The following is an 11,086-nucleotide window of genomic DNA, read 5'->3' as shown; positions in this document are numbered from 1 at the left end:
TCATTCACCACGACAATATCTTCTACTGACCAACGGTGTACCGAAAGTCATGTGTTCTGCGGCAGTCTAGCAATTTTGAGACGCGTTTATAGGTCAACTACTTGCAGTGAAGCAAGATTGGTTAACGAAGGCCATAAACAAAGGCGCTGTTCTAATATTGTAACGGCCATGCTGGCTACACTGTTTTGCATCCTTGTCGTGACCTTTCTTAAATATGCCTGATGTCCACCTTTCTGAGGTTGCAGGACAAACAGGTGTTCGGTTTCGCCCTAATGCTTTAAGTTTTGCAAGTCGCTGTGTATTCTCTTGAATATCTGAATATCGGCCTTTTTTCATCTGCATCGTTTTCTCGGGTATGAGTCGGTATGACATACGTCCATCGTCGCCCATGTGCAGCGATGACAGCGATGTTGCTTCCCTGCTTTCAGATTTCATGGTTTATACAGCAAAAGCAAACGAGTCTAAGCAGGGCGTAATCTGAGGGAAACCGAGAAACGGCTGAAAAAGGCGCCGATGGGGGAATCGAACCCCGGCTACGTCGTTAGATCCGCGTAGGCAGTACCACTGCACCACGGCGCAATACGTTGAAATCCTTTGAAAGATTTTATCACTGTACGTGAGCCGCTTCTCGCTTCACACGAGCAAAGCAAGAAAAGCGCAGATCCTGTTCGAGCGCGGATACGGATACTTCAAAAAATGTGTATTTCAGCAGCACCGTGCTTGCATAATCTGCTGTACTAAAACAGTGCTCGACGCAGTATCAATGTCGTTCTCGTTTCTGGCTTCGAAATGTGTATTGAGCATTCGTTTTCTAGTGTGTTTTAGGCGATTCCAAATTCCGCCAGTGGTTTGAACTTTAATTGAAGATGGCAGCCAACGAGGCTAGTGAGCAAGGCAGCCTCATTGAATATAAATCAGGGCAAGATGAGCGTATCACGCAAATCGGGGCCGTGATCTCGGATTTCGATCACAAAGGGTCGAGTCGCCGAGCACCGAGAACTTTGTGCGATGTGGAGCTACGAGGTTGCGAAACAGAGTCTTCCGGGATTCCGTGTCATCGCAATGCGCTCAGTGAGCACAGTGCGTACTTCCGCAACATGTTCCTGTCGGGAATGAAGGAATCTACGGAGCAGGTCATACAGCTGCAGAACATCTCATGCTCTGTTCTTTCCGTGTGAGTCATCAATTCCGTTAGCGCTAGCGAACGAATTGCAAATATCTTGGTTATGGCTTATGCGGAAGTCACTACACGCTATGGTTGTTGGGTCTTACTTCCGACCGACGTCTTATGCGCACTCCAGATCAGTATCATTATTTTCAACGTTTGTTTTGCAGGCTGGTTGATTATTGCTATACGACGGATATTCACGTCAACGAAAGCAATGTGGAGCCATTACTGATTGCTGCGTCGTTTCTGAGTATGGATTCCGTCCTGGACATCTCTTGGCAGTTCTTGGAGGATCGCATGCAAGTCAGCAATTGCATGACGTTGTACAGCCTCGCGGAGTCCGATGCGCACAAGAATCCCGTCTTAGCCGGCAAAGCCAGGGCTTTCATTTCCAAACATTTTGTTGGCGTGTCCCACGGACCGGAACTCCTGGAAGCGCCGAAGAATACGGTAAGCAAAAAGCCTAACTAATTATCGTCGTATCATGATGGTTGTCACTAGTCCACTTTGCGACCGCATCGAAAAATTTGAGAAAAAGTTTTATTAACGTTACGGTGTTCGATGGAATAACCGATCGGTTTTAGATTATTGAGCTGATTCGTTCGGATGCCTTGTGCGTGCCGCGGGAAGATGATGTACTGGTTGCCGTTGTTCGCTGGCTGCAGCACGATTTCGAGCAGCGGCGCCGCGAGTTTTGGGAGATATTGCAGTACATTCGGACGAAGTATCTCGGTCCACAAGCCAGTGACGATTACTTGCTGGCCTGCATTAACGCCGTCAGGGATTACTCTGGCGCAGAAGAGGCTCTGCATCGGTCAGAACAGCTGAAAGTCCTGCCGGGTCATATCACGGAGGCGTCTTCCTTCCGTCACACTGCTAGAAAATCCTACGGTAATTTATAGTGCTTCCGTACACGCGACACGGTCCCATGTACCCAGTCTTGTGGACATCCGTAAGGCTAATCTGGCATTTACTGTAGGTTACGAGAACGTTATTGTTTGTGCCGGGGGTCACCAGGATTCATCCTGGACATCTCTGCTGGACAGCGTAGAATGTTTCAACCCTCGGACGATGGGATGGAGAAGTTTACCCAAGCTACCGTCCAGAGTGGCCAAAGGAGGTCTCGCGGTCCTCAATCGGGACTTGTTCGTGTGCGGCGGAATTATTGGTTACGTGGTTGCGAGGGTGACGGGGCGGACGTTGCACTATAACAGCGCTCTTGGTGTTTGGAATAACGTGGCGCCCATGAACACTAACCGCGGAGATCTCGGTGTGGTGGCTGTTGGCCAGCACATTTACGCTATTGGTGGTCACGGCACGGACACTCATACGCTAGCCACCGTGGAGCGCTACGATGCAGTCGCCAATCAGTGGACGTACGTGGCACCGTTACCAACGCCTTTGGAGAAGTTCGCGGTTGCCACTTTCGAAGGGCAGATATTCGCTTTTGGCGGTTGTACATCGAATGAAAACACTGCTGGCGACACCGGGCTCCTCAATTATGTTGCCTCTAATTCTGCGTTTTCTTATGATTCGAAATCGAATACCTGGCTGGAGCTGCCTAAGATGCCGACTGCGCGGTATCGCGCTTCCGCCTGCGTCGGATCCGACGGATGGCTTTATGTTATTGGTATGTATTATGTACCTCCAAATAAAAGTGCCTCTAATATATCCATTTGAACAAATCGGCAATGGAATATCAACTTTTTATTCATTAGGAGGACGTAGCTGTTTGAACGATCTAAGCTGTGTCGAGGCTTTTAATCCAACGACTAAACAGTGGACTATGAAATGTGAGAACTACTGGTTCGATCTACGAATTATTGTATCATTGTGTTTCACTTCTCAAGAATAGCCGTTTGATCTGTTTTTGTTGGTAGGTGACATGCGCCGTCCGCTGTTTTCCGCCGGAACGTGGTGCATCGGCGACAAAATCTATGTTCTGGGAGGTCTTAACGGTACGGTTGGTCTAAAAACGATCGAAGTTTACGATATAATTTCGGACACATGGACGACCAGTGAAAGCCAGTTGATGAACGGAAAGTGGGCTTTTGGCTCTGCTTTAGTTGAAATTGCCAAGGAAAGTAGCCAGGAGTTTTATGTATAAAATGTTCTGCTGTTTAGCTGCCAGAGCTGGCCCCTTCTTGAAGTTTGTCGCTTTCTTTTCAAAACTGACTGAAGTTATTTACGGAGCAACAGAAGTGCATTGTCCTTTCATTTGTTGTCCTAATTTGTTCGCTGATCTTTCGTCGGCGATGAGGTATAAATACACTTTTGCTTCTTGATAAGCCGTTATGATGAGACTGATTATGCAAATAATCCTGGTATTATTCATAATTTTTGTGTCCTGAAGCGTCTTATTGTGCGCATGTTGTTGTAATTGATGCTGATGTAAATCATGCAGTTGTGAGCTCAAAGGGCGATTAAGCGATGGGGTATTTAAGCGATAATCTTGCGAGTGGACAGCGCTATTGACGCTGCAGCAATTCCGCGCATTCTGATTTTCCCCTTTTTTGTGTGTCGTGAGGTTTTTTCCCTTGCGGTTGGGTTTGCTCAATGATAATAAACAAACCCCCTTTGCAGTTGTGCTGTCGCACCGGAAACAGTAATCCTGAGGCTTATGCTGATGAATAGATGTATTTGATGGTACGAAAACGGTACAATGGTTGTGATAAGGGCTGTGTGATGTACTGTCCGAATACTGTAGCTACATTTCTGAATAGTTATGCGAGACAGTGAAAGTACGAATTGTGCGCCGGAAAAGTGCATTCTTGAGTTGCACACATACGTGATATGTACATTGTAATTGTCGAGAATCTTAATGTAAAATATTTTTTTAATCGCTGAAAAACAAAAAAATGCATGTCTTTTGATGAATATGAAACAGCATGCCATGCGCCTTGACAACAACAACGTGTTCAACAACATTTTTGCGTCACTTAGGCAAGTATATGACTGGTAATTCGGCGTTTTGTTACAACCCGAAAACGGATCAGTGGAGTGAGCTGCCCAAAATGCCGACGGCACGATACCGCGCTTCCGCATGTGTTGGATCCGTTGGTTTACGTGATTGGTAATTTCACTCATTTAGTACCGTAATATGCAGCTTCAAGAGTTTCATGTGTAGATTGGGTACCGTACAGCTAGAGAATGGTATTCTAAAGAATGGTATTCTTTGTAAAATTTAATGACTATTACGAAAAAGGAGAAATTCGGTGTTAATCATCTTTCTCACTGTATCCGCACCTCGGAAAAAACCCTTTTCTTTGTTTTAATTCTCGACTGCTTTCCTGCGTTTGATCTTTTGTGGTAGAACTTAAAATGTGGAAGCAAGCTCGTCAATTCTGTGCAACACACTCTTGTCGGCTGTGCATTTCGAAGTTGCTGTACTAGATACTGCAGATGCCGTATTTTATCAATCACCCTCTCCGTTTTAGAAGCGACTGCAACGCGTTCAACCGGACGCCCCACCCCGAAATAAAGGCCCCACTGAGAGGTCGTTTTTACAGTACCCCTTTGAAAAAAAATTTTCCCCGAATAAAGACCCCATCCAAAACCCTTACGAAAAAATAGTAACGCTGGGTCACTATTTGATAAAATACGGTACTCGTTTTTTAGCCCTCTCGAGATATGTTGGTCGAAGACTCGAAATCTTGTGACAGCGCAGACATAATTTTTCTGACAGCGGATTCGGAATAAGGGAGTCCGATTTTACTAGAATTCATCGTCAGAAAGGAAATAATCCGATTCTCTCTTGAATCAGGGTGGGTAAATTTTTCTATGCCGTGTCTCGCCGCTTTTTCAAAAAATTACTTTTTGCAGACTGACAAAACTAAATAACCTGTCTATGCTTAACAGAACAAAAAAGTGGAAGAAAAACTCATTGACGACGCGAGAAACGGAGTGCCCCACTTCTGGGGATATCGTCCAATAACTTAACATTGTCCCACTTTTCTGCCTGTACGAGTAGTCTACCGGCTCGTCAGTCTACTATACGTCATCTTTAATAGGCAATAGCGGTCAAAGTAACAAGAAGTGCAAGCGCAAGCACACTACGTTACTGTTAAAATTTTAAACATTGAAAAAACAACCAAAATCTCTATCCACCCGTGGGTTAAATGGTAGCGTACTTAACACAGCCGTAGCGTTTCCCTTAATAACAGCCAAACTGAAACGTTGTTTAAGAAAAGCAGTAGAACGCGCTTCTCCATATACTGTATTAGTCTACTATACTCTATATACTCTACTATACTCTATATACTCTACTATACTCTACTATACTCTATACTGTATTAGCGTCTACTATACTGTATTAGTCCACTGGCTTTGCTAAAGCTCATTAGCAGTAAGCATACAATTATTACAAGGAGACGCCTATTGTCTTTCCCCAGGTGGGCTGGTGTGGATACTGTCCAGGTCGTTGGAAAATAGGTTACGCGCAGTTGCAGACGGATTTCAGTTGAAATCCTCATCATTCCATAGAGAGAGGCTGCCTTTCTGACAGTAGGAAGCAGTTTTTATGACCTTAGCAAGTTTTTATAACAAAAAGAACTGTTTGCCGCGGCAATGCCTGTCTCATGTCTGCTTAGCATGCACGCACTTTAGCGGACATCGAATGATGTATACGTCAGACTGCGTTCTGGGGAAATAAATTCTTTGGTGCGGTACACTGCAATAACAGTCCTACGAAGATCCTGAACGTCGTACCACAGTACACGTTTGTCTGGTAACAACGTGTCTTCAGCATTTTTCATTTGCCTTGTTTAAAAATCTGTTCTAGAACCGATTGCCGTTCTCATTGCAAAGTTGAGTAGTGTTGGACGCTTGGCAATATCGAATACTCGTAGACCGGTTTGCGTGCGACGTGGGGGCATGAGCTTTTGTTCTGCTCGTCCGTTGTGAAGCGATTCCAGTTTGTATGTACTGCTCGACGATGGCCGCTAAGGGTACTGATGGGACGGTTAGCCGTACCGGCGATCTTCAAAAAGATGGGATCTCCATGGGGATTGTGCCGGGAATCGTGGATTTGCGTCGGGAATGGGAGAATCTGCGAGCGGCGAAATTGTTTTGCGATGTAGAGCTTCGCGGTGCCGAAGCACAGTCGACAGGGATTCCGTGCCATCGCAGTGTCCTCAGCGTGAACAGTGCGTATTTTCGCAACATGTTTCTGTCGGGAATGAAGGAGTCCACACAACAAGTTATCCAACTGCAAAATATCTCCCACACTGTTCTGTCCCAGTGAGTAGCAATTTTTGCATGTTATAATGTTTGTCAAACGCTTTTAATTATGGCACCGAGTACTTTCTCCAATCATGGCCAACTGTTCTCATAAAAATCATTTGTGCAATTTTTTGTGCATGTACAGATATTTTGTGTAATTCTGACAACAGCATTCCAAATAATTATAACTTTGTTATTCTGCTGCTTAAATTAAATGTGCACTGTGCAGGTTGATTGACTATTGCTACATGTCGGAAATTCTCCTCAGTGAAAGTAACGTGCAGTCACTGCTAACAGCGGCTTCGTTTCTGGACATTGCCACGTTCGTGGGAACCTGCTGGAATTCCATGGATGATCACATGCACGTCAAGAACTGTCTGATGCTGTTTTGCTTCGCTGATTCCGATGCGCACAAAAATCCTGTTTTAGCCGACAAGGCCAAAGGAGTGGTCCTGAAGCATTTTGTTAGCATCTCGGAAGGGACAGAATTCTTGGAGTTGCCGAAAAATGTGGTATAAAACAATTATACGTCGATTATTATGTCGACGAACCGAATGCTTCTGCAATATTACCAGCGTAATGAATTTTGACAGCATGAACACCTCCAGTCAAATGTTTTCGGTTCGCTGGATCGTTCAGTGAAAGTGTTCAGTTCGTTAGCAACGTCGAAGTAATGTTAATGAATGTTATTATTATAAGATACTTCACTGCGCGAGCTAATCAGAAATACAAAATTAATACTAGTACCAACACACAGGCTCTCGTAAGATGACTAAATGTAACGGCGTTTGACGGTAAAGTAGATATAATTTTATGTGCCCGAATTACTGTCATTTCGACTTGTTCGAAAAATTCCCTAAATAAGGGAGTCAAAAATTGTGCTGAGCACATAATGCAATGGCATTCTAAAATGAATTCTGTTTTGTTAGATTATCGACCTGATTCGCTGCGATGCCTTGTGGGTGACGTGGGAAGACGATGTCTTTGACGCCGTTATTCGATGGCTGCATCATGATTTCGAGCATCGACGCTGCCAAGCTTGGGAGACGTTGCAGTACATTCGGGCGTCGTATCTGCGTCCACCGTGTCATGACAAATACATGCAGGCCAGTATTAAGGCATTCGTCGATTATTCTGGCACAGAAAAATCTGTATGTTCGTCAGAAAAGGTGAACGTGTTGCCGGGATATATCGACGCGATATCCTCCTCCCGCTATATAGCCAGAACGTCCTATGGTAAATTCGCCGGTCTATGGCTTTTTGCGAAATTCAAAGATTCGTATAATACGTATCCACAGTTTGGCTTTCGTTGCAGGTTTGGAGAACATGATCGTCTGTGCCGGCGGCCATCGCGATAACAGCTTGAACTCTCTGGTGGAGAGCGTGGAATGCTTCAGTCCACGCACTTCCAGGTGGAGGAAACTGACTCAGCTGCCATACAGCATAGCCGAAGGAGGGCTAGTGGTCGTTCAAGACGACTTGTTCGTCTGTGGCGGCATCATTGGCCATCGCAACGGTGACGTGACGTCAAGGACGATTCGCCATAGCAGCGCTCGAACCGGCTGGACCGAGGCGGCTCCCATGCAAATTAACCGAGGAAGTGCGGGAATTGTTGCTGTTGGCGACCACATTTATGCCATTGGTGGACATATCTCGGATGGCCACACCTTATCCACAGTGGAGCGCTACAGTGTGCTCACCAATCAGTGGACGTTCGTGGCATCCTTGCCCGTACCTTTAAAGAAGTGTGCGGTCGTCAGTACCGCCGGTCAAATCTTCACGTTCGGAGGTTGCACGTCGCATGTTTTCCCGGCCAATGCTACTGATTCTGTGTTTTGTTACGATCCGAAAGCGGACGTATGGACTATGGAGTGAACTGTCCAAAATGCCGACTGCACGATATCGCGCTTCAGCCTGCGTTGGATCCGACGGATGGATTTATGTGATTGGTACCGAAATATCAGCTAACTACTTACTTTGTCGACTGTCACGGCTCTACAACCCAATGTGCACTGCTTGTTAGGTGGACGGAACTTTGTGACCAACTTTGACTGCGTCAAAAATGTCCCCCTGCCCCCGGACTTTTTGAAGAGTCCCGGGTACCCCCTGTCTCCAGGACCGAATCAGTGACCCTTTGGCCAGAAGGGTAACTTGCGAGACCGCCCACGAAAAGCAGATTTTCGGGTGACTCGGTGACCTATGAAAAAGTACCACCAGCGTTACTACAGCATTACTAGTCAAAAACACTCAGAAATTCGGTTACCAAAGGAAAATCACTGCTAGAACGAAATTTGTTTTCGGCACATACGGTATATGTGGAACACGAGGATCTCTTTTGTTGGGTTATTTATTACTACGGCTCAGGAAAAAAGTCGTTCAGCAAGCTGTCGATCAGCAGGATGGTGATCAGCAAATGGTCGGTGCGTCGCGAGAGGGACATGTGGAATACAACTTTTACCGAGCTCTTTCAATTACGTGCTACAAGTAATTATTATTAATAAAGTACCTTAAAAGGTTCAAAACGCGAACGATGATGAGTGCCGCTCTGAATCTCTGCAGAGGCCAAGGGATGATGTAGATTGCTCATTGCAGCAGTGATAGTTGCACATATGTACATTCTGTAGTCTGCACTCTGCAGACGTTCGTATCATACGGACAGTGTCATCATTCTGTTTTGTTGCTACTGTGATAAAAATTAATAAGGCTTAACGCCACCTCGTTAATGTGTGCATGAATTAATTCTTTCTAACTAAAGAATAAAGTACTCGTACTCTGTACTTGCAGCTATTGTTATATGGGTGAATATAATCTAAGAATTTCTTATGAATGAGTTGATTTAGTCGTGCCGTTTCCGAAACCGTATGCGGAATAAAGCAAATACGTGTATTAAAATGAACGGATGGTTTTTCTGTGGCAAACACCCTACTTAATTGTCAAACGGTTATGCCGCACACACATGTCGCACAACTGGATCACTGCACTGATGTGGAACGTTAAGGGATAAGGATAACATACTACGGTATTACTGAATTTATGTTTATGTTGCTGTTGAGCGGCTTATCTTTTGCAGAGGCTTAAAGTTGAATAAATAAGACCAGTGACATTCGACTGCTGCTGACTTCCAGCTGTTCCAGTTGATACTCCCCTAAATCTTTCTTTCAACGCGTAGTGCGCGTACCGTATATGGCGTACTATAATAATTATATCGTTTTACGGAATCATCAAGGAAATCTACACGGCAAAGAAAGTTGCAACACGGATGACTTAAAATGTGAACAACCAGTCAATGGACCATCAAAACGACTCTATTCCTGCTTTCCTTTACCGGCGTTGTTAACATCGACGATGTTTCCAAAAGTAAGGAAGTTTTCTGAGGGATTTACATTTATGGCCATTGCATAAGAAGGCTGCGCCTCCCTTCTCTAAATAACTCTGGACCAGTGACTGTTCAAGACTTCAAGGCCAAGCAGACATAAGCTGCTGCTCTGCATGCTATTTGTTAAGTATGTTCCCTTCTACACTTCCGGTCCATGCATCGTTAACGTATACGTATGTAACGTACCATGCGTGTTACGATATCTCTAAAAAACCCTACATTACGTTACGGTTTGTAAAATGGTTTGCAGTGAGTTAAGTCAGGTAGGTACCTACTTCTTTTAGCCATAAGTACCTTAAACGCAACCTTTCGGCACGAGTACAAAACTTTGCCGATTCCCAACGACAATTTAAGAAGAAATTAAAGTGGATACCTGTCAAATTAATGCAGATTTTCGAACGCAAATAAAAACCATCACAAACGTTTCTAGACCGGCTTTGAGCACAGATCTTACTCTGTTGTGTAGTCGGTACCTATTTGAGAATAGAATTATGTAATAATTTCGATCGACAAAACATGAAAAAATCCTGTCTAACTTATCTTACTTATCTGCAGAGTGCAGATTGACCTACTCCAAAATATTTGATAAGAATAGTCAACTTCCGCTAAGTGTACCCACAATAAATGCTTTTGGTTGCTTTATTGTAACTGATTTTCACGCATTTTTCTATCCTTTGCTGTAGTTTATTGTTTGGTTTTCGAAACCTTGGGTGCAAAGAAGCCAAGCATAAAATTGGTGTTCGTGGAGAAACGCCTTTTGAGAGGGTGCAGGAAAAACGATCTACATACTAAGTTTCTGAAACATTGCGCCCAGCATTGCGCTATTGCATGGAAATGTAGCGTGTGTGCCGGAAATATCCTGCACTGGTAGCATTGGTAGGATGACGTGTACAGTCCTATCTGTGTCTGTTAAAGAGTTAAAGTGATATTTGTGTTGTATGGAATCTGCGAGCATTTCTGAACCTACTGTTCTTACGAGGGCAGATTAACCGAATAAAAACCGCTGTTGTTTGGAAATGTGTGTAGTTTAAACTTTGCCCAGGACGATTATGAGTCTACGTTGCAGTATACAATACTTCTAGTCATGATACGCCCATTGGTTTATCGTGTATATATATGCTGTTATCGTTCACAAAACTCATGGGAATTAAGCTGCAGTGACTTTTTCATGATTCAGTCTTGTGTCAATAATTAACACTTAGAGACAATATAATCTGTCAGTTTATTCTTCGCCTCTTATCTTCCGTCAACAATCGGTTTTAGTTCCGGCTTCCCTCAAACGCCTTCAAAACGTGTGCGAAACATAAAGCAGCAAATCGAAC

At 44.4% G+C, this 11,086-nt stretch overlaps 2 protein-coding genes across 2 annotated transcripts; both read left to right on the top strand.

The window, feature by feature from the left end:
* The first annotated feature begins 866 nt into the window (after nucleotides 1-866).
* On the top strand, nucleotides 867-3,275 carry LOC129583728 (kelch-like protein 5). The gene is made up of 5 exons (XM_055475661.1): nucleotides 867-1,174; nucleotides 1,336-1,618; nucleotides 1,753-2,059; nucleotides 2,148-2,798; nucleotides 3,049-3,275. Exons 1-5 carry the CDS (start codon nucleotides 867-869, stop codon nucleotides 3,273-3,275), a joined length of 1,776 nt encoding a protein of 591 aa, XP_055331636.1.
* A 2,826-nt stretch (nucleotides 3,276-6,101) lies between these two features.
* Nucleotides 6,102-8,263, top strand: LOC129583727 (kelch-like protein 5). The gene is made up of 4 exons (XM_055475660.1): nucleotides 6,102-6,406; nucleotides 6,618-6,900; nucleotides 7,318-7,624; nucleotides 7,704-8,263. The coding sequence occupies exons 1-4, from the start codon at nucleotides 6,102-6,104 to the stop codon at nucleotides 8,261-8,263; spliced, it is 1,455 nt and encodes a 484-aa protein (XP_055331635.1).
* The last annotated feature ends 2,823 nt before the right edge of the window (nucleotides 8,264-11,086 follow it).

Source organism: Paramacrobiotus metropolitanus, unplaced genomic scaffold (assembly GCF_019649055.1).
Source record: "Paramacrobiotus metropolitanus isolate TYO unplaced genomic scaffold, Prichtersi_v1.0 Parri_scaffold0000011, whole genome shotgun sequence".
Lineage (NCBI taxonomy): Eukaryota > Metazoa > Tardigrada > Eutardigrada > Parachela > Macrobiotidae > Paramacrobiotus > Paramacrobiotus metropolitanus.
The sequence above is the reverse complement of the archived record's forward strand: the minus strand, read 5'-3'. Positions and strand labels throughout refer to the sequence as shown.

Excerpts from the sequence above, each read along its gene's own strand:
- LOC129583727 (XM_055475660.1), top strand. The coding sequence starts at position 6,102 with ATGGCCGCTAAGGGTACTGATGGGACGGTTAGCCGTACCGGCGATCTT. Across the intron at positions 6,407-6,617 it reads TCCCACACTGTTCTGTCCCA|GTTGATTGACTATTGCTACA; the intron begins GTGAGTAGCAAT and ends TGCACTGTGCAG. Across the intron at positions 6,901-7,317 it reads TGGAGTTGCCGAAAAATGTG|ATTATCGACCTGATTCGCTG; the intron begins GTATAAAACAAT and ends CTGTTTTGTTAG.
- LOC129583728 (XM_055475661.1), top strand. The coding sequence starts at position 867 with ATGGCAGCCAACGAGGCTAGTGAGCAAGGCAGCCTCATTGAATATAAA. Across the intron at positions 1,619-1,752 it reads TGGAAGCGCCGAAGAATACG|ATTATTGAGCTGATTCGTTC; the intron begins GTAAGCAAAAAG and ends GATCGGTTTTAG. Across the intron at positions 2,799-3,048 it reads CGGATGGCTTTATGTTATTG|GTGACATGCGCCGTCCGCTG; the intron begins GTATGTATTATG and ends TTTTGTTGGTAG.